A 23235-nucleotide genomic window follows, 5' to 3' on the forward strand; every position below is an offset into this window, starting at 1 on the left:
GATGTATCCATCAGACTTTTTGCATCATTCTGTGCATTGACGACTTTTCCTTAAGGGACAGCAAGATGGACGCTTTTTAAAGGCATCTTCATTTCAGGTGTTTGTATCTCTATTTTATCTGTCACAGGCTTTCTCTCACAGGGAAAAAACTCTAGATTCTTGAACTGTGAAATTCAAAATGCAAAACCGTACCAGTATTTAAAGGGAGAAAAATCAATTTCACCTTACGCTACATTTTTCTGCTTTTCTTGTCCTGACAAACGAGTTGGTCAACAACTATTGTGTGTACACAGCCACCATGGCAGTGCTGTTGCCTCCTGACTTTCCTATAAAACTGAGAAGCGCACTTGACATCGGTGGTTTGTCTAAATTTCACACCTGATGAAAAATGTTGTGTCATAATTCGTTCTATTTGTCTCCTTATTTGTTGCTGCCTCTTGAAAATAGGTTTCTTCTACGATAATAATTTCTTTAAAATTTCTCTTGCCAAAAATATTGCATGTACAAGTGTAATTTCAGATTGTTTGAATTACCAACTTGGATTCGTCCAACAATTCTAATCATTTGGGAAAGGGAGGCTAATGACTTGCCTATCCCTGTGTCTGCTACCTTCGGTCCCTGGTCTGGGTACAGTAGGAGCGCAGATGCTCACAGCACAGCTGAGCCCGCTGGGCTTTTCCCCTGTTGCTCTCCCAGGACCCATCTCAGGCCCACACAGGCCTCCCTGGCCCAGAGCCTGACTCAGCCTGTCTGTCCTTCAGGTTCTTACTCACACTTCCCCTGCCGTAGGCCTCCCATGACTCATTCAAACACTCTCCTTGGAAAGAAATACAGTTTCCTGTGTATTTACTAGCCCTAACACCTGAATATGAGACTATTTCTGAAGTAATTTTTAAAATTTTGATTATTACTTTTGTTCCTTCTTATTCAAAATGAACCTTAAAAAAAAATATCACAAGAAGTTCATCCTGCAGGCGTCCCAGAGATTAAGAGCTCCGAAACCGTCCTCTTCAGCTTGAATCAGTGAGAGCAACCCGCACAGTACTTGGTGTCTCCCCAAAGTGCCATACTCCATCCTGTCATTACATTTGTATTGTCCAGGGACTTCCCTGGCAGTCCAGTGGTTAAGACTCTGCATTTCCACTGCAGGGGGCCCAGGTTCAATCCCTAGTCAGGGAACTAAGATACCACATCCTGCAATGCTGCACAGAGCAGTCCAAAGATTTTTAAAATTTGTATTGTCCTGGAAATTGGCAGTTTCCCATTTCATATTTGCTAATGGGACTTGGACTGTGAAGCAAGTTGAGTGCCAAAGAATTGATGCTTTTGAACTGTGGTGTTGGAGAAGACTCTTGAGAGTCCCTTGGACTGCAAGGAGATCCAACCAGTCCATTCTAAAGGAGATCAGTCCTGGGTGTTCTTTGGAAGGAATGATGCTAAAGCTGAAACTCCAATACTTTGGCCACCTCATGCGAAGAGTTGACTCATTGGAAAAGACTCTGATGCTGGGAGGGATTGGGGGCAGGAGGAGAAGGGGACGACAGAGGATGAGATGGCTGGATGGCATCACCAACTCGATGGACGTGAGTTTGAGTGAACTCCAGGAGTTGGTGACGGACAGGGACGCCTGGTGTGCTGTGATTCATGGGATCGCAAAGAGTTGGACATGACTGAGCTACTGAACTGAACTGAACTGAATGGGACTAATTCAACTAGAATATATATCCTTTGATTATGCTCTGTATGTGTGAATTTTAAAATAAATCTCTTAAGAAGAAGCCAAACAATTTCTATCAGCTCCAATAAGATCAATTCCATAACAGCTCAATGACTTGGTAAGATATTTTATTGACTATAATTTGCTGCTATTTGGGAAACTCGAGTGAAGTGAACACTCATAACTTTGGAAATTAGTGTAAGAGAAACACCAAATCTGTGTAGGCGTAGACACGGAAGTTCACATGCAGGAGGGTAAATGTTTCTGAAATTTGCAATTTTATAGCACTCTGATCAAATGTGTCTTCCAGTGAGCATATTGGTTAATCCCAGGAATATAAATAAGAGGCGTTCACAGAGGCAAACCCTGGCCTGTGTCATTCGAGTGGTATGCAGGGAAAGTGGAGGCTTTCATGAGTCCATCTGAAATACATGGTCCCTCTAGCAAGCAGTTTGATACTAAGTGACTTTTTCTAAGTAATTGATACAAAAATTCCTGGACTAGAGGACTGCTAAATTCCCTGTAACTTCTCATTCTGATTTTACGTGTATTGGTTTTATTATTGTTTTCAATGTTTTGGTTTCTAAATCTGAAATCCCCAGAAGTTACCTTACAGATGAAAAAGGGCATTGAAATCTACTTTGCATGACAAAGGTCACTTTCTTTGATCTGTGCAACAACAAAACTTAGCCTTGTCTGTGCTCCTCCTCATAATTGGTTGATGTTGCAATAATTTTCAAGCTGATTTATAATCTATTTCTCCTTTTATTCAATAGAAGATCTTGATCTTTTTCTGTATTTGGACAATTCAGGAAAAAAAATCTCTAAAGAAAAATGAGATTGAGATTTTCAGTTTCCCCTTTCTTGCCAAAAGTTAACTATATCATAATCTTATGACTTATTCCTCCCTTTTGAAGCTCTAAGAAAATCTACTCAAACTTGAGATTTTGGTTATACTTGGTATTAGCTGTTTTCAGCAGGAATAATGTACAACTTTAGCCTTATATTGTTATTGTTGTTGTTCAGTCACTAAGTCATGTCTGACTCTTTGTGACCCCATGGACCACAGCACGCCAGGCTCCTCTGTGTTCATTGTCTTCCAGAGTTTGCTCAAATTCATGTTCATTGCATTGGTGATGCTATCTATCTCATTCTCTGCTGCTTTCTTTTCCTTTTCCTTCAGTCTTTCTCAGCATCAGGATCTTTTCCAATGAGTAAGTTCTTCACATCAGGTGGGCAGAGAGTTAGAGCTTCAGCTTCAGCATCAGTTCTTCCAAAGAATATTCAGGGATGATTTCCTTTAGGATGGACTGGTTTGATTCCCTTGCTGTCCAAGGGACTCTCAAGAGTCTTCTCCAGCACCACAGTTCAAAAGCATCCATTCTTCAGCACTCAGCCTTCTTTTTGATCCAACTCTCACATTCATACATGACTACTGGAAAAACTATAGCTTTGACTATACCGATCTATATTGGCAAAGTGATATATTTGCTTTTTAATACATTGTCTAAATTTGTCATAGCTTTCCTTCCAAGGAGCAATCAATTGTCTTTTAACTTCATGGCTGCAGTAACCATCTGCAGAGATGTTGGAGCCCAAGAAGAGAAAATCTGTCACTGCTCCCACTTTTTCCCCTTCTACTTGCCATAAAGTGATGAGACCAAATGCCTTGATCTTAGTTTTTCAAGTGTTGAGCTTTAAGCCAGCTTTTTCACTCTCCTCATTTACCCTCATAAAGAAGCTTTTTAGTTTCTCTTCACTTTCTGTCTTCAGAGTGATATCATCTGCATATCTGAACTTGTTGATATTTCTCCCAGAAATCTTATTTCCAGCTTGTGAGTCATCGAGCCTGGCATTTCACCTCATGTATTCCTCATAGATGTTAAATAAGCAAGACAGAATATATAGCCTTAATGTACTCCTTTCCCAATTTTGAATCAGTCAGTTGATCCATGTAAGGTTCTAACTGTTGCTTCTTGACCCACATTCAGGTTAATCAGGAGACAGGTAAGATGGTCTGGGAACCTGGGAACATGTCTTTAAGAACTTTCCACAGTTTGTTGTGATCCAGATAGTCAAAGGCATTCAGTTCAGTTCAGTTCAGTTCAGTCGCTCAGTCATGTCCAACTCTTTGCGACCCCATGAATTACAGCATGCCAGGCCTCCTGTCCATCACCACCTCCTGGAGTTTACTGAAACTCATGTGCTTCGAGTCGGTGATGCCATCCAGCCATCTCATCCTCTGTTGTCCCCTTCTCCTCCTGCCCCCAATCCCTCCCAGCATCAGAGTCTGTTCCAATGAGTCAACTCTTTGCATGAGGTGGCCAAAGTACTGGAGTTTCAGCTTTAGCATCATTCCTTCCAAAGAAATCCCAGGGCTGATCTCCTTCAGAATGGACTGGTTGGATCTCCTTGCAATCCAAGGGACTCTCAAGAGTCTTCTCCAACACCACAGTTCAAAAGCATCAATTCTTCAGTGCTCAGCTTTCTTCGAGTCCAACTCACATCCATACATGATCACTGGAAAAACCATAGCCTTGACTAGATGGACCTTTGTTGGCAAAGTAATGTCTCTGCTTTTTATATGCTATCTAGGTTGGTCATAACTTTCCTTCCAAGGAGTAAGCATCTTTTAATTTTATGGCTGCAATCACCATCTGCAGTGATTTTGGAGCTAATAAAAATAAAGTCTGACACTGTTTCCACTGTTTCCCCATCTATTTCCTGTAAAGAGATGGGACTAGATGCCATGATCTTAGTTTTCTGAATGTTGAGCTTTAAGCCAACTTTTTCACTCTCCTCTTTCACTTTCATTAAGAGGCTTTTTGGTACCTCTTCACTTTCTGCCATAAGGGTGGTGTCATCTGCATATCTGAGGTTATTGATATTTCTCCCGGCAATCTTGATTCCAGCTTGTGCTTCCTCCAGCCCAGCATTTCTCATGATGTACTCTGCATAGAAGTTAAATGAGCAAGATGACAATATACAGCTTTGACATACTCCTTTTCCTATTTGGAACCAGTCTGTTGTTCCATGTCCAGTTCTAACTGTTGCTTCCTGACCTGCATACAGGTTTCTCAAGAGGCAGGTCAGGTAGTCTGGTATTCCCATCTCTTTCAGAATTTTCCACAGTTTATTGTGATCCACACACTCAAAGGCTTTGGCATAGTCAATAAAGCAGAAATAGATGTTTTTCTGGAACTCTCTTGCTTTTTCGATAATCCAGTGGATGTTGGCAATTTGGTCTCTGGTTCCTCTGCCTTTTCTAAAACCAGCTTGAACATCTGGAAGTTCACAGTTCATGTATTGCTGAAGCCTGGCTTGGAGAATTTTGAGCATTACTTTACTAGCGTGTGAGATGAGTGCAATTGTGCGGTAGTTTGAGCATTCTTTGGCATTGCCTTTCTTTGGGATTGGAATGAAAACTGACCTCTTCCAGTCCTGTGGCCACTGCTGAGTTTTCCAAATTTGCTGGCATATTGAGTGCAGCACTTTCACAGCATCATCTTTTAGGATTTGAAATAGCTCAACTGGGATTCCATCACCTCCACTAGCTTTGTTTGTAGTGATGCTTTCTAAGGCCCACTTGACTTCACATTCCAGGATGTCTGGCTCTAGGTGAGTGATCACACCATCATGATTATCTGGGTCGTGAAGATCTTTTTTGTACAGTTCTTCTGTGTATTCTTGCCACCTCTTCTCAATATCTTCTGCTTCTGTTAGGTCCATACCATTTCTGTCTTTTATCGAGCCCATCTTTGCATGAAATATTCCCTTGGTATCTCTAATTTTCTTGAAGAGATCTCTAGTCTTTCCCATTCTGTTGTTTTCCTCTATTTCTTTGCATTGATCGCTGAGGAAGGCTTTCCTATTTTTTCTTGTTATTTTTTGGAACTCTGCATTCAGATGCTTATATCTTTCCTTTTCTCCTTTGCTTTTCGCTTCTCTTCTTTTCACAGCTATTTGTAAGGCCTCCTCACACAGCCATTTTGCTTTTTTGCATTTCATTTTCATGGGGATGGTCTTGATCCCTGTCTCCTGTACAATGTCACGAGCCTCCGTCCATAGTTCATCGGGCACTCTGTCTATCAGATCTAGTCCCTTAAATCTATTTCTCACTTCCACTGTATAGTCATAAGGGATTTGATTTAGGTCATACCTTAAGGGTCTAGTGGTTTTCCCTACTTTCTTCAATTTAAGTCTGAATTTGGCAATAAGGAGTTCATGATCTGAGCCACAGTCAGCTCTAGTTCTTGTTTTTGCTGACTGTATGGAGCTTCTCCGTCTTTGGCTGCAAAGAATATAATCAATCTGATTTCAGTGTTGACCATCTGGTTATGTCCATGTGTAAGAGTCTTCTCTTGTGTTGTTGGAAGAGAGTGTTTGCTATGACTAGTGTGTTCTCTTGGTAAAACTCTATTAGCCATTGCCATGCTTCATTCCATACTCCAAGGCCAAATTTGCCTATTACTTCAGGTGTTTCTTGACTTCCTACTTTTGCATTCAAGTCCCCTGTAATGAAAAGGACATCTTTTTGGGTGTTAGTTTTAAAAGGTCTTGTAGGTCTTCATAGAATCATTTAACTTCAGCTTCTTCAGTGTTACTGGTTGGGGCATAGGCTTGGATTACTGTGATATTGAATGGTTTGCCTTGGAAACGAACAGAGATCATTCTGTCGTTTTTGAGATTGCATCCAAGTACTGCATTTTGGACTCTTTTGTTGACCATGATGGCTACTCTGTTTCTTCTATGGGATTCCTGCGCACAGTAGTAGATATAATGGTCATCTGAGTTAAATTCATCCATTCCAGTCCATTTTAGTTCACTGATTCCTAGAATGTTGACGTTCACTCTTGCCATCTCCTGTTTGACCACTTCCAATTTGTCTTGATTCATGGACCTGACATTCCAGGTTCCTATGCAATATTGCTCTTTACAGCATTGGACCTTGCTTCTATCACCAGTCACATCCATAACTGGGTATTCTTTTTGCTTTGGCTCCATCCCTTCATTCTTTCTGGAGTTATTTCTTCACTGATCTCCAGTAGCATATTGGGCACCTACTGACCTGGGGAGTTCCTCTTTAAGTATCCTATCATTTTGCCTTTTCATACTGTTCATGGGGTTCTCAAGGCAAGAATACTGAAGTGGTTTGCCATTCCCTTTTCCAGTGGACCATATTCTGTCAGACCTCTCCACCATGACCTTTCCATCTTGGGTGGCCCCACACAGCATGGCTTAGTTTCACTGAGTTAGACCAGGCTGTAGTCCGTGTGATCAGATTGGCTAGTTTTCTGTGATTATGGCGCAGAAGTGCACCGACTGTGACGGACGGTGCAGAAGCATGGCCAAGATGAGCTACCCCTCACGCAAGGTCAGGGGCGGCGGCCGAGAGAAGCAACCCCACGTCCAAGGAGTGGTGGCTGCGTGGGCGCAGGATGGCCAAGAGGAGCTACTCCACATTCAAGGTCAGGAGGGGCGGTCATGAGGAGATACCCCTCGTCCAAGGTAAAGAGCAGTGGCTGCGCTTTGCTGGAGCAGCCATGAAGAGATACCCTACGTCCAAGGTAAGAGAAACCCAAGTAAGATGGTAGGTGTTGCCAGAGGGCATCAGAGGGCAGTCACACTGAAACCATACTCACAGAAACCTAGCCAAAGGCATTAGCGTAGTCAATAAAGCAGAAGTAGATGTTCTTGTGAAATTCCCTTGCTTTTTCTATGATCCAGCAAATGTTGGCAATTTGATCTCTGGTTCCTCTGCCTTTTCTAAATCCAGCTTGTATATCTGGAATTTCTCAGTTTGCATATTGCTGAAGCCTAGCTTGAAGGATTTTGAGCATAACCTTGCTAGCATGTGAAATGAGCGCAATTGTTTGGTAATGGGAACATTCTCTGGCATTGCCCTTCTTTAGGATTGGAGTGAAAACTGACCTCTTCTAGTCCTGTGGCCACTGCTGAATTTTCCAAATTTGCTGACCTATTAAGTACAGCACTTTAACAGCATCATCTTTTAGGATTTGAAATAGTTCAACTGGAATTCCATTACTTTGTTTGTAGTGATGCTTCTTAAGGCCCACTTGACTTCACATTCCAGGATGTCTGATTTTAGGTTAGTGACTATACCATCATGGTTTTCCAGGTCATTAAGACCTTTTTTGTATAGTTTTGTGTATTCTTTCCACCTCTTCTTAATATCTTCTGCTTCTGATAAGTCTTTACTGTTTCTGTCCTTTATCTTGCCTGTCCTTGCATGAAATGTTCCCTTGATAACTCCAGTTTTCTTGAAGAGATCTCTAGTCATTCCCATTCTATTGTTTTCCTCTATTTTTTTGCATTGTCCATTTAAGGTCTTCACACCTCTCTCTGCTATGCTCTGGAACTGTGCATTCAGTTGAGTAGATCTTTCCCTTTCTCCCTTGCTTTTCACTTCTCTTCTTTTCTCGGCTGTTTGTAAAGCCTCATCAGACAACCATATTGCCTTCTTGCATTTTTTTTCCCTTTGGTATGGTTTGGTTACTTCCTCCTGTATAATGTTACAAACCTCTGTCCATAGTTCTTCAGGCACTCTGTCTACCAGATTTAATCCCTTGAATCTATTATTCATCACCTCCACTGTATAATCATAAAGGATTTATTCAAGTCATACCTGAATGGCCTAGTGGTTTCCCCTACTTTCTTCAATTTAAACCTGAATTTTGCCATAAAGAGCTCATGGTCTGAGCCTCAGTCAGCTCCAGTTCTTATTTTTGCTGACTGTGTAGAGCTTCTCCATCTTGGGCTGCAAATAATATAATCGATCTGATTTCAATATTGACCTTTTGGTGATATCCATGTGTAGCATCCCCTCTTGAGTTGTTGGAAGATGTTGTTTACTATGATCAGTGTGTTCTCTTGACAAAACTCTGTTAGCCTTTGCCCTGCTTCATTTTGTACTCCAAGGCCAAACTTGCCTGTTACTCCAGGTTTCCCCAGATATCCGACTTTTTGTATTTTAACCCTCTGTGATGAAAAGGACATCTTTTTGGTGCCAGTTCTAGAAGATCTTGTAGGTCTTTATAGAACCAGTCAACTTACATTAAATGATAGATTTTAAAAAAATGAATGTCTTATTTTATCCTGTGATAATGCACAGGTTTATTAAAAAACAAACAAAACTACAGTAAACAAACAATACATACAAAATGTAAGACCCTCCATAATGCTATTCTCTAGAGTTAATTAATTGAGATTTCATGTGTAACTTAAAGAATCTTCCTACATATATCTGAAGAGGCCCTAAAGACATATTATGTATAGATGTGTTTGTATTTTAAAATATAAATAGAATCATATTACACATACATCCTTTGACTTTATGTGGAAAAAATTTCATTCCACCCTATAAAGATCTGTATTATCCTTTTTAATGCATGAGAGGATGAGATTGTTGGATAGCGTCCCCAGTTCAATGGACTTGAACTTGGGCAAGCTCCAGGAGATAGTGAGGGACAGAAAAGCCTGGCATGCTGCAGTTCATGGGGTCACAAAGAGTCAGACACGATTTAGTGATTAACCAACAGCCATGGTATTATATATCATACAATTTGCCAAAATTTCAGTTCATCTCCAGCTTTCAAACTTTATATCAATTCTAAATTTTTGAAACTATAAACTGGATAACAGTGAATAATTCCAACCTCTTGGTCACTACATTTCGTGTACATTAGACTGTTTTCTGTTTCCATTACTCACCAAGTCCTTCCTACCCAACACTTCGCCTTTACTATTCCCCGTGCAGGAAGCAGTCCACTTTGGCTGTTGTCAGGTGGCACTTCCTTTACCACTTAGACTCTACCCATGTGTCTCCTCTTTAAGAAGCCTTCTCCTGACAATCCCAGCTAAAGGAGCCTCTCCAAACCAAGTCACTTGCTACTAGTTTTCCCTGTTCTTTTTCTTTCATAATGCCTTTTCATCAACACCTATTTTATGTTTTTTGTACTTTTGGTGTTTTAAGGGTGGTGATTAACCACGACATCTCTTTGCTCCATGTCAGGCTGTCTCTGGAAAAAATGTGAGGAAATGTAAAGAGACAGCACCTGGTTACAAGGCTTCTCAGTGTAATGTTGCCATCCATCCCTTTCATGACCATGCTCCTGTGGATAGACCTAGGCACTGCCAGGACGAGCTCCCTAGAGAGAACTAACCAATGGATGCTCCAGCTGATCCTACTCCCTGTGACTGACTCAGAATCCAAAAGAACAGCAGTAGGTGGTCAGCATGGTAACAGGTGATGAGGAAGGGATTCAGGAGATATGATGGCAATAATACTGCAACAACTAAAGATTCTTTTCACAACAGATTCTCAAATTTGCCTCTGTATTACATTATAAAGGGAAAAGAGAAAAGAGGTGAATAAAATGTAATTAAAAAGCAGGGGTCAAAATGAATTGGTGTTTTTCCTTCTGGCTTACTTCACTCTGTATAATAGGCTCCAGTTTCATCCACCTCATTAGAACTGATTCAAATGTATTCTTTGTGATGGATTCATTTTGATATTTGGCAAAACTAATACAATTATGTAAAGTTTAAAAATAAAATAAAATTAAAATTACAAAAAAAAAAAAAAAAAAAGCAGGGGTCATCTTTAAACACACCCACAGAGAATGTAAATTCATTTTCACCTTTTGAATTTCATACTTAGGCTGCAGAAATGTCGCCATGCTTAACTGAATTTAAGACAATATGTGTGCCTGTGTTCATCTACTCTGATAATTTTTCACTTATGCTTAAATTTCAGGATCAGGTGCTGATAAAAAATAAATAAGACAGTACAAATAAAATTGCAAACTCTGGAGATGGGAAAGAAATGGCAGAAGATGCTTCTATGGAATAATTAGTCCACCGTTGAGAGGAGTTTTATGCAAAGTTTGAAATACTACAAAATTTAGAGGTTATTTAATAAGGGAATTCAAATCTGAAATAAGTGGATAGAAAAGCATATGAGAAGGTAAGTGGAAAAATAAACAACATGTAAATAACAAAGTATCATAAACACTTTATTTCTTGAACCAAGAAGATAAGCAAGATTAGGAAATGAAACTACCTCTTACTACATATGGACTGTCAGGGTTGTCTCTCTTCTAAGCACGTTAATAATCAACACTCACACCTTTGAAGGGAAGCCAGGATACTTGAATTTTACTAAACAGTGCACATCTGTATTTGTGTGTATACTATTACACAGAGTATATAATAATGCATTTATCATGTTATATATTTTATTATCTATATTTTACATATCTTAGTATCCATTGGTAAAAGGGGAATTTGTTTCTGATTTGTATGATCACACCAAGTTTGTGTATATAGTGTATCTAAAAATAAGTTATAGAAAACCCACTCAAAGTAATACATCCATATGCTCATTTTGTTACACTCAGAAGGTATTTTGTGTCTTGATTTCCCTACAACTCTGACTGTCCTATTGAAGGCTTGGGCTTCTCTGTTTCTAGCCAGGAGCATGGGAAGCAACCAGACATGGATCACAGAAGTCACCCTCCTGGGATTCCAGGTCGATTCAGCACTGGAGTTTTTCCTCTTTGGACTTTTCTCTCTCTTCTACACCCTCACCCTTCTGGGGAATGGAGTCATCCTGGGGCTTATCTGCTTAGACTCAAGACTTCACACCCCCATGTACTTCTTTCTCTCACACTTGGCCATCATTGACATATCCTATGCCTCCAACAATGTCCCCAAGATGCTGGCAAATCTTGTGAGTCAGAAAACAACCATCTCCTTTGTTCCTTGCATTATGCAGACATTTTTGTATCTGGCTTTTGCTGCTGCAGAGTGCCTGATTTTGGTGGTGATGTCCTATGACAGGTATGTGGCCATCTGCCACCCCCTCCATTACACTTTCATCATGAGCTGGAGAGTATGCACTGTCCTGACCAGCACTTCCTGGGCATTTAGCTTTCTCTGGGATCTTGTGCACTTAGTTCTTATCCTGAAGCTGCCCTTCTGTGGGCCTCATGAAATCAACCACTTCTTTTGTGAAATCCTGTCTGTCCTCAAGTTGGCTTGTGCCGATACTTGGCTGAACCAAATTATCATCGTTGCATCCTGTGTTTGCATTTTAGTCGGGCCCCTCTGCCTGGTGCTGGGCTCCTATGCACGGATCCTGGCCGCCATCCTGAGGATCCAGTCCGCTGAGGGCCGCAGGAAGGCCTTCTCCACCTGCTCCTCCCACCTCTGCGTGGTTGGGCTCTTCTTTGGCAGTGCCATCGTCTTGTACATGACCCCCAGATCCAGCCATTCTCAGGAACAAAGGAAGATTCTGTCATTGTTTTACAGCCTTTTCAACCCTATGCTGAATCCCTTAATCTACAGTTTGAGGAATGCAGAGGTGAAGGGTGCCCTGAGAAAAACTCTGGGGAAGAAGAGGTCAGTGTGAGGGATGGTTTGGAGTGTCCTGTGTGAGCCTGTCTTCATGACTCTGGACCTTTGAATGCTCTTTTGAAACCATTAATTTAACAAATTAGCACCCTTTATCTTCAACATTTTTAAAAACTGAGAAAATAAATACTCATATTTAGTCATTGATAGCAAACCTGAAGTAAACATCATAAATAAGAAAGTTATAATCTAATCCTATTCTTTAACACAGGTGCAAGTATCTTAAAATATTAATCAAGTAATAAAAAGATACTAAATTATGATACAATTTTTATCTCTAAAATGCAAAAATTGCGTAACTTTCAAAGCAAGAAAAAAATTGGTCCATTAACAAATTAAAGTATCCATTGTCAGTAGATCAAAGCAAGTGTTTGACAAAATTTAACATCAGTTCATGATAAAGCTCTTTACAACCTAGCATAACAATAAACATTCCTAGAAGAAGATTTACCAAAAAACCCCAGTACCATAAACATTCACGTATCAGACATTATACTTAATGGTAAAATGCTAGTATCTTTCTCCATAAAATAAAAAATAAATAAAATAAGATGTACACCATCACCACTTGTGTTTCTTATTTTTCAGATTTTTGTTAGAGATATTGATGTGTACAGTTAAACAAAAAGAAGAGATATATATGTATGTGGGTATCTGTCATGTGAGGTACCCACATGAGAAGGAGTAAGTAAATTATGTTGTTTTTGTTGTGTGGCTAAGTTATGTCTAACTCTTTTGTGACCTCATGGACTGTAGCCCTCCAGGCTCCTCTGTCCATGGGATTTCCCAGGGAAGAATACTGGAGTGGATTGCCATTTTCTTCTCCAGGGGATCTTCTTGACCCAGCGATTGAACCTGGATCTCCTGCATTGACAGGTGGATTGTTTACCACTGAGGCACCAGGAAGTCCAAATGAATTGTGATCATATGCAAATAGTGTAATGGCATTTGTAGGAAATCCAAATGAATCTTTTTGTATATTAGTGAAATTATGAGAAATTTAAACAAGATAACTTGATATAAGATCAATATAAACATCTATTATAGATTTATATAACAAATAATTAAAATGAATTTTTTCCAAAATGCTACCATTAAAAGCAGGACTTAATTTTTAAATGCTTAGGAATATAGCTAAGAGTGCATGCTTAGTCACTCAGTCATGTCCAACTCTTTGCGACCTTGTGGACAATAGCCCACCAGGCTCCTCTCTTCATGGGCATTCTCCAGGCAAGAATACTGGAGTGGGTTGCCATGGTTCATGGTTCAGGGGATCTTCCTGGCCCAGGGACTGAACCTGCGTGAAGTCGCTCAGTCGTATCCGATTCTTCGCGACCCCATGGACTGCAGCCCACCAGGCTCCTCTGTCCATAGGATTTTCCAGGCAAGAGTACTGGAGTGGGGTGCCATTGCCAATGTTAGTGTCTTAAAATAGCCCAGTGGAGCATGTGAGTATGAGCAGAACACTTTAGAATTCGACAAGCTGATTCTAACATACTTGCTGCCATGGCTAGTCCAAACACATTTAAAAAAGATTAAGTATAAGGTGAGAGGATTGATTCTCCGGATCACAATATCTGCTACAGAGTGCCAATAAGTAAAATAGTGTGGTCTTCATCCTCGGGTTGACAAATAAACAAACTGAAAAGAGCATAGATGCTGATGTCTATGATTGGAAACTGGCTGTATGAATGGTGTGGCGTGGTAGACCACTGGGGAAAGGGAGGGGTGTTGCAGAAAACAGCTCTGGCACCACTGAGTAACCATGCAGATACTCAGTCATGCATGAAAAAACTCAGTCCCAGTGTTTTTAAGACCTAAGTGGCAAAGGCAAAGCTATAAAGCTCTTAGGAAATATGGAAGGGAAAGATTTTTAAATTAATATACAAAATTGTTAGTCTCCAGAGAAACACTAATACGTTTGAATAGATTGATTTAAATAGATCAAGAATGCATGTTAATCAACAAGGAGCATAAAAAGAATGAGAAGACATGGAATTGTCTTCAACCAGACTTCTGATTTATCAGGTCTCAAACATCACTTCCTCAAAAACCAGTGTATTTCAGAGTCTTACTTGTCTTGACCAGGTAATTTTCCACCATGGTAGCTCAGCTGGTAAAGAATCCACCTGCAATGCAGGAGACCCTGGTTCAATCCCTAGGTCAAGAACATCCCTTGGAGAAGGAAACAGCTACTTACTCCAGTATTCTTCTTGCCTGGAGAATACCATGGACAGAGGATCCTGGCAGGCCCCAGTCCATGGGTTGCAAAGAGCTGGACACAACTGAACATCTAATTTTTCAGTCCAATATGTCTTTTTTCCATAGCATTATACGTTAACTGAGGTTATCCTCCCTGTAAAGTTACTATTTTTAACATGAAAGATCACCGTCAGCATTAAATTTGCCTTCCTCATTGCTGTGTTCATCATATCTAGAGCAAAACTAAGCACAGACAAGGCCCTAAGGAAATCTTTGTTGACTAACTGACCAATAGGCATCACCAGAAAAGTGTAAGCACATCCTTTGCCTCCTATATTTTTTATATTAAAAAAAAATTTATATTGGAGTATAGTTTTTAAAAATTTTTTAAATTTTTAATTGAAGGATAATTGCTTTATAGTATTGTGTTCAGTTCAGTCTCTCAGTTGTGTCCGACTCTTTGTGCCCCATGAATTGCAGCACACCAGGCCTCCCTGTCCATCACCAGCTCCTGGAGTTCACTCAAACTCACGTCCATTGAGTCAGTGATGCCATCCAGCCATCTCATCCTCTGCCGTCCCCTTCTCCTCCTGCCCCCAATCCCTCCCAGCATCAGGGTCTGCTCCAATGAGTCAACTCTTTACATGAGGTGGCCAAGGTATTGGAGTTTCAGCTTTAGCATCAGTCCTTCCAAAGAACATCCAGGACTGATCTCCTTCAGAATGGACTGGTTGGATCTCCTTGCAGTCCAAGGGACTCTCAAGAGTCTTCTCCAACACCACAGTTTAAAGCATCAATTCTTCAGCACTCAGCTTTCTTCACAGTCCAACTCTCACATACATACATGACTACTGGAAAAACCTTGGCCTTGACTAGATGGACATTAGTTGGCAAAGTAATGTCTCTGCTTTTGAATATGCTATCTAGGTTGGTCATAACTTTCCTTCCAAGGAATAAGCGTCTTTTAATTTCATGGCTGCAATCACCATCTGCAGTGATTTTGGAGCCCAAAGAAATAAAGTCTGACACTGTTTCCACTGTTTTTCCATCTATTTCCCATGAAGTGATGGGACCGGATGCCATGATCTTCGTTTTCTGAATGTTGAGCTTTAAGCCAACTTTTTCACTCTCCTCTTTCACTTTCATCAAGAGGCTTTTTGGTACCTCTTCACTTTCTGCCATAAGGGTGGTGTCATCTGCATATCTGAGGTTATTGATATTTCTCCTGGCAATCTTGATTCTAGCTTGTGCTTCTTCCAGCCCAGCATTTCTCATGATGTACTCTGCATAGAAGTTAAATAAGCAGGGTGACAATATACAGCCTTGACGTCCTCCTTTTCCTATCTGGAATCAGTCTGTTGTTCCATGTCCAGTTCTAGCTGTGGCTTCCTGACCTGCATATAGGTTTCTCAAGAGGCAGGTCAGGTGGTCTGGTATTCCCATCTCTTGAAGAATTTTCCACAGTTTATTGTGATCCACACAGTCAAAGGCTTTGGCATGGTCAACAAAGCAGAAATAGATGTTTTTCTGGAACTCTCTTGCTTTTTCCATGATCCAGCAGATGTTGGCAATTTGGTCTCTGGTTCCTCTGCCTTTTCTCAAACCAGCCTGAACATCTGGAAGTTCACGGTTCATGTATTGCTGAAGCCTGGCTTGGAGAATTTTGAGCATTACTTTGCTAGCGTGTGAGATGAGTGCAATTGTGACGTAGTTTGAGCATTCTTCGGCATTGCCTTTCTTTGGGATTGGAATGAAAACTGACCTTTTCCAGTCCTGTGGCCACTGTTGAGTTTTCCAAATTTGTTGACATAAATATTGAGTGCAGCACTTTCACAGCATCATCTTTCAGGATTTGAAATAGCTCACTTGGAATTCCATCACCTCCACTAGCTTTGTTTGTAGTGATGCTTTCTAAGGCCCACTTGACTTCACATTCCAGGATGTCTGGCTCTAGGTGAGTGGTCACACCATCATGATTATCTTGGTTGTGAAGATCTTTTTTGTACAGTTCTTCTGTGTATTCTTGCCACCTCTTCTTAATATTGTCTGCTTCTGTTAGGTCCATACCATTTCTGTCCTTTATCGAGCCCATCTTTGCATGAAATATTCCCTTGGTATCTCTAATTTTCTTGAAGAGATCTCTAGTCTTTCCCATTCTGTTGTTTTCCTCTATGTCTTTGCATTGATCGCTGAGGAAGTCTTTCTTATCTCTTCTTGCTATTCTTTTGGTTTCTACCAAATATCAACATGAATCAGTCATAGGTTTACCCATGGAGTATAGCTGATTAACAATGTTGTGTTAGCTTCAGGTGTGCAGCAAAGTGATTCAGTTACACATATACTTTTGTATTGTTGTTGTTGCTGTTCACTAACTCCCGACCAACTCCTTGGCACACCAAGGTCTGAAGCTCACTAGGCTACCCTGTCCTTCACTGTCTCCCAGTGTTTGTTCAAATTCATGTTCATTAAGTCAGTGATGCTATGTAACTATCTCAAATTCTGCCACCCCTTTCTCCTTTTACCTTCAGTCTTTTCCAGCTTCAGGATCTTTTCCAGAGTCAGCTCTATGAATCAGGTGTCCAAAATATTGGAGCTTAAGCTTCAGCATCAGTCCTTCCAATGAATATTGAGGGATGATTTCCTTTAGGATTGATTGCTTTGAACTCCTTGCTATCCAAGGGACTCTCAAGAGTCTTCTCTGGCACCACAATTCAAAAGCATCAATTCTCTGGTGCTCAGCCTGCTTTATGGTCCAATTCTCACATCCATCTATGACTACTGTAAAACCAGAGCTTTGACTATATGGACCTTTGCCTGCAAAATGATGTCTCTGCTTTTTAACATGCTGTCTATGTTTGGCATAGCTTGTCTTTCAAGGAGCAACTGTCTTTTAATTTTATGGCCACAGTCATTGTCCACAGTTACTTTGGAGCCCAAGAAAATAAAATCTATCACTTTTTCCCCATCTATTTACCATGACATGATGGGACATGATGCCATGACCTTAGTTTTTTGAATGTTGAGTTTTAAGCCATCTTTTTCACTCTCTTCTTTCACCTTCATCAAGAGCCTCTTTAGTTCCTCTTCACTTTTTGCCATTAGAGTGGTATTGAAAGAAATCAAGTTATAACATGGAATTGAATCTTCTAGTTTCTTTGCCAGTGTTATAGAGTTCAGAGAAATCACGACTCACCCAATTCCAAACACAAACACACACAAATCCCAAGCAATTGGACACAACAATTCCCATGGTATCCTGAAAGTACTTAATGAATAAAAATGGGAAATGCATTCCTTGGTTCACTTACAGATAGGAAAACCACGCTTTACCCTCTGAGCCACCAGGGAAGCCCCGATAGGAAAAAACAAACACTAAACTCTCCAGGGAGAGAATCAGTAGAGGTGATATACACAGTTCTGTACCCTGATCGTGACTTATGTCTGCAGAAAAAGGTTGGATTCAAACGAAGGTAAAAGCCCTGGCAAGTCTATCATAAACTTCTCTGCTGAGAGTTGTGTGTCTGGGCTTCACCTCCTGATGAGGTCCCTGTGGAAGAGAATATATCCTAGTCTTCTAAGGCCATGCTGAAGAGAAGAACACAGATTCCACTTTTGAGTTCTAGAGAGTTCTAGACTAGAGAGTTCATTAGTCGTGAAAAGGGTTTTCAGGTGGAAATGAGAAAGGAGGAGGAATGAAATGACTGGTTCAGGTATAAGGGTCTGAATGCCTTACCTGTACCCTAAGCCTTTCTTTACAAGATCCTCTGGGCATTTCTAAGGACCCCTACCTCTCCCCATGGTGTGGTCTTGACTCCTCTGACCTCCAAGACCTGTGTCTGTGTCTCCTTCACCGTCCTGCTGTGGTGTCTCTTGGTTTTCCTCATGACTGTTTCAGAGAAGAGGGATCAGCTAGTCATCCATGCCGTGCATGATCTGGCTCAAGGGCTACAATGAACTTCACAGACATGTGACTCAAATGCCTTTTCTACAAATGAAACAATCCTGAAGGCAGAGGTAAGTGGTTTGCTGGCCAGTAGCTTTGTCTTCCTTTCCCATGTATTGACTGCCTGCCCTTGTGGACTTTCAAAAATATTTTCTGGCCAAACAGGTTCCATTTCTCATGTATTCAGGCAAGAGATGACATTTCTTACTGGAAAAGCCCAGTATCTGTTGCTGTACACACTCTCTGTTCCTTATTTTAATAGGATATTAATGTCTCATTATGATGACTGGATCCAAAACTTACTCTCCAATAATGGCTTTCAAATCTCTCATAATATATGCTTAAACTCTTGTTAAGTGTCTTGTTTGAGTTAACTCATTTAAATTTTCAACTCTCCTATGAGATGGGGGAATTGACGAATGGAGAGATACAGAGAGGTACAAGATTTGCCTGCCAAAGTTTTGAGTAGGTCCCAGATAGTCAGGCCGAGAATCCAAGTTTGTTTTTTTTTTTTACATTATGCTACTCATGAGGATCAAGCTGAGTGGTGAAGTAAGTAATTCAGATGGTAAGTAATTTCTGAGTAAGTCAGAAGACTTACATAATCTGTCCTGCCCCAGAGCTTTGACTTTGTCAGCCCCAGGGCACTCACTCTGAGAGAGTGATCAATAAAAACTTTTACTTCAGGTCGATGCAAAATATCCTAAGCATGGCCCCCTTTCATTTCATAGGGTTTACTCTCTGTCTCACGTTGGTATATTTGGTATAGCTGAGCTGCATTTTGAGTTTTAAAACCTGTGTTTTCTTCTTCAGTCCAAGAGTGAGGCTACTTTAAAGATTCTTCTATTTCTTTAAAATCCTTTTTAACTTAAAAACCAGCATATAAAACATCAATACAAATGAAATTAAAATCATATGTTTTCTTACTTAAACATAACCAAAAAGGAAAGCAAGTGTGGATGACTTTACAATATCATGATTGATATTAATTACCAATCCCAATAATTTAGATTCTCCTTGAATTTTGTGCTGTCTTTAATACTATTAGTATCTGCTGACATCTGGTAAACTCCTACTGTGTACCAGCTAGTGCTATTTATTCTTCACATCAGCCCCTTAGACCCTGCTCTCACCAGCTTCCAGATGAAAACAATGAGGCTGAGAATCAGTGACTCAGGGTCACCTGGTTCCCCTGCAGAGTGGAGATGGGCGCGATGGTCTGCCTTCATCCTTATTTAGGGACCCTGGTCTTTTCAGTCCCTGCTGATTTTCCTGCTATGGGAGAACAAAGTGATGTATCCATGATATGTTTTCCCTCATTCTGTGCAGGACAGCGCACTTTCCTTAAGGTGCAGCAGGGTGGACCCTTAAAGGCATCTTCATTTCCCGTGTCTCTCTTTCTGCCACAGGAGTTTTCTCAGAGGAAAGAAAAATCTGACTTCTTGAACTATCATTTTAAAAATGCAAGAAATCATTGCATATTTAAAGGGGAGAAAATTGCTTTCTTTATTCTATTTTTTCTATCTTGTTCTCACAAAGGTCCCGATCATTAATAGTTTAAGCAGACAGCCACCACTGTAGAGCTGTCTCCTCACAACCTTTCTACACCCAGTGTTACATATGGTTTGTCTGGAGCTCATAACTGATGAAGGAAGCATTTCCACTAAGAAATATTTGCCTTATTAATTATTGCTGACATTTGAAAATAAAAATTTTTTTCTAGGCTACTGGTTTCATTCAAAAATATTTTACCAAAATATTATATGTAAAACTCTATAATTGCTGCTGCTGCTGCTAAGTCACATCAGTCGTGTCCGACTCTGTGTGACCCATAGATGGCAGCCCACCAGGCTCCCCCGCCCCTGGGATTCTCCAGGCAAGAACACTGGAATGGGTTGCCATTTCCTTCTTCAATGCATGAAAGTGAAAAATGAAAGTCAAGTTGCTCAGTTGTGTCCAACTCTTAGCGACCCCATGGACTGCAGCCTACCAGACTCCTCCGTCCATGGGATTTTCCAGGCAAGAGTACTGGAGTGGGGTGCCATCGCCTTCTCTGCTGTATAATTGCAGATTATTTCAATTATGAACTCAAACAATTCTAATCATTTGGGGAAAGGAGGCTACTGACTTGCGTATTTGATACTGAAGCATCCCTGTGCCTGCTTCCCGAGGCCCCTTTTAGGTGCAGCAGGAACCCAGACATCACATCACAGCTGAGCCCACTGGGCTCTGCCTTGGTTGCTCCCCCAGGATCCATCTCAGGTCCTGATTCAGCCTGCTCTTCCTTCCTCTTCAAGCTCTTACCTACCTTCCCTTTCTGGAGATCTCCCATAACTCCTTTAAACATTCTCTTTGGAAAGAAATTTAGTTTTTCCAGCTTTCTGTGTGGTTATTAGCTCTTGCTGTTAAATCGTGTAGGACTCTTTGCAACCCCATGCACTGCAGCACACCAGGCTTCCTGTCCTTTGCCATCTCCTGGAGCTTGCTCAGACTCATGTCCATTGAGTCTGTGATGCCATCTCACATCACATGAGTCTGTGATGAGAACTCAACCATCTCATCCTCTGTCATCCTGTCCTCTTCTCCCCCTGCCATCAATCTTTCACAGCATCCGGGTCTTTTCCAGTGAATTATTTCTTTGCATCAAGGGCCACAGTAAAGACAAGCATATGAGACTTTTTTCTGAAGTTCATTATATAATTTTCTGTTACTGCTTTTGTTCCTTGCTTTCCTTGATGACAGAAACTGCTTACTCAAAAAGAGTCTTAAAGATTTACAAAATATCCATAATTCTGGAAGTCTCAGGTATTAAGAGCTCCCTGAGCCTTCCTATTTAGCCTGAGTCTTAGACCTATTAATACTATATTTGACATGTTCCTAAAGTGCCAAATTCTATTCTGTCATTAAATTTGTACCATCCAGAAAATTAGACAGTTTCCCATTTTGTATCTGCTAATTAGAAATTTGATACATATCCTGTAACTATGCTGTTTGCACGAATTTTAAAATAAATCAATTAATAAAAGCTAAAAATATATCAGCTAAAAATTAGTTAATAACATTTGAGTGACTTGGTGAGATACTTACTGAGCATAATTTGCTGCCATTTCTTCAGAGACCCAGTAAAGTGTTGACCCTAGACTTTGGAATTAGTGTAATAGACCACCTCCTTCTAAAAGAAACACCAGATTCCTGTGGGACGAGACACGGAACTCATAGGCAGAGGGCAAATGTCTTTGGAATTTGCAATTTCATGTCACTGATCGATTATGTCAATATTTTTCTCCTGTGCAACTTCAAAACAGTTCTTTTCTCGTGCTCCTTTTCACATTTAGGTGGATGTTGAAGTAATTTTCAACTTGATTTGAAATCTTTTCCTACTTTGACTCAATGGAAGATCATATTTATCAGGACAATTCAGAAAAAATATCTCAGTAAACAAAAATGAGATTGAAATTTTTAATTTCCTCTTTCCTGTCATATGTTAACTATTTTTCAGTTAACGTAACATGGTGACTCATTTCCTCCATTTAAACCTTTAAGAATCTGCTCAGGTTTGACATTCCTGTTACAACTTCCTGAGTACTACTTTTGAATAAGCAAGAAAAATGTGCAACTTTGCTTCTGTATTACACAGCAGATTTTTTAAATGTCTTTTTTTGGTAATGCACATTTATTAAAAAACAAACAGTGACCATATAATATATTCAAAAGGTAAGTTCCCATATAATCCTACTCTCTAGAGATAATCAATGTAAAGAGTTTCGTGTTTAAATTACAGAGTTTTCCTTCATGTATGCAAATAGATCCCAAATACATTTATGTATGCTAAGTCGCTTCAGTCATGTCCGACTCTGTGCGACCCCATAGACTGCAGCCCACCAGGCTCCGCCGTCCCTGGGATTCTCCAGGCAAGAATACTGGAGTGGGTTGCCATTTCCTTCTCCAATGCATGAAAGAGAAAAGTGAAAGTGAAGTCGCTCAGTCGTGTCTGACTCTTAGCAACCCCATGGACTTCAGCCTACCAGGCTCCTCTGTCCATGGATTTTCCAGGCAAGAGTACTGGAGTGGGGTGCCATTGCCTTCTCCGCATGCTTTGACTTTATGTGGAAAAATTTTTATCACAATAGAAAAGTCTATATTATCCTTTTAAATGGCTATATAATATTCTATTATAGAAATAACCAAATATTTAAATGCATTCCAACTTACAAATTTTGTGTCAGTTTGAAATTGTTTAAAATATCAGTAAGATAACAATGAGTATTTACAGCCTCTTTGTCACTATGATTCAGGAATATTGGACTTTTTTTTTCTGTACCTAGAACTCAACAAATCCTTTTTGCTCAAGATTTTGCCTTTACTTATTCCTGTGCAAGGAACAATTTGTTTTAAGAAGTTATCAAATATTTCTAAGGACTTCAAATCTGAAGCTAGTGGATAGAAAAGCAAATGAGAAGTAAAGGGATATGTAAACCAAAGCAACATGTAAAGAACAGGGGACCCTAATAACTTCATATCTTGGACCAAGAAGACAGGCAAGCCTAGAAAACAAAACTCTCTCTTTTTAGAGATGGTTTGTCAGGGTTCTCTTTCTTCTAACTGCATTAATAATCAAGACTCATAGCCTTGAAGGGAAGCCAGAAAACTTGAATTCTCCCAAACTTTGTATGTGTGCATGCAAATGTGCATTCTGTTAGGTAGAGTATATAATAATACATCCTATTACATTTTATTATCTATAATAAATGTTACATATATATGCTATTATTTCTTTGATACAAGGATAACTTTTTCTGATAAATATGAGCACACAGAATTAGTTTTAACACTATATCTAACAATAAATTGTAGGAAATCCATCCAAAGTAATACATTTCCAAATGCTCACTTTGTTACACTCAGAAGGTATTTTGTGTCTTGATTTCCCTGCAGCTCT

At 40.1% G+C, this 23235-nt stretch overlaps 1 protein-coding gene and 1 non-coding gene across 2 annotated transcripts; both read left to right on the forward strand.

Moving 5' to 3' along the window:
* The first annotated feature begins 1106 nt into the window (after positions 1–1106).
* On the forward strand, positions 1107–1179 carry TRNAG-UCC (transfer RNA glycine (anticodon UCC)). The gene has a single exon. It is a non-coding gene; the product is annotated as a tRNA-Gly (tRNA).
* A 9837-nt stretch (positions 1180–11016) lies between these two features.
* On the forward strand, positions 11017–12295 carry OR2A14B (olfactory receptor family 2 subfamily A member 14B). Its single transcript, XM_015470790.3, has one exon. The coding sequence runs from the start codon at positions 11115–11117 to the stop codon at positions 12147–12149; it is 1035 nt and encodes a 344-aa protein (XP_015326276.2). The 5' UTR covers positions 11017–11114; the 3' UTR covers positions 12150–12295.
* The last annotated feature ends 10940 nt before the right edge of the window (positions 12296–23235 follow it).

This window comes from Bos taurus, chromosome 4 (assembly GCF_002263795.3).
Source record: "Bos taurus isolate L1 Dominette 01449 registration number 42190680 breed Hereford chromosome 4, ARS-UCD2.0, whole genome shotgun sequence".
NCBI lineage: Eukaryota > Metazoa > Chordata > Mammalia > Artiodactyla > Bovidae > Bos > Bos taurus.

Bases quoted from the DNA above. Each gene is read 5' to 3' on its own strand.
- OR2A14B (XM_015470790.3), top strand. From the start codon at position 11,115: ATGCTCATTTTGTTACACTCAGAAGGTATTTTGTGTCTTGATTTCCCT.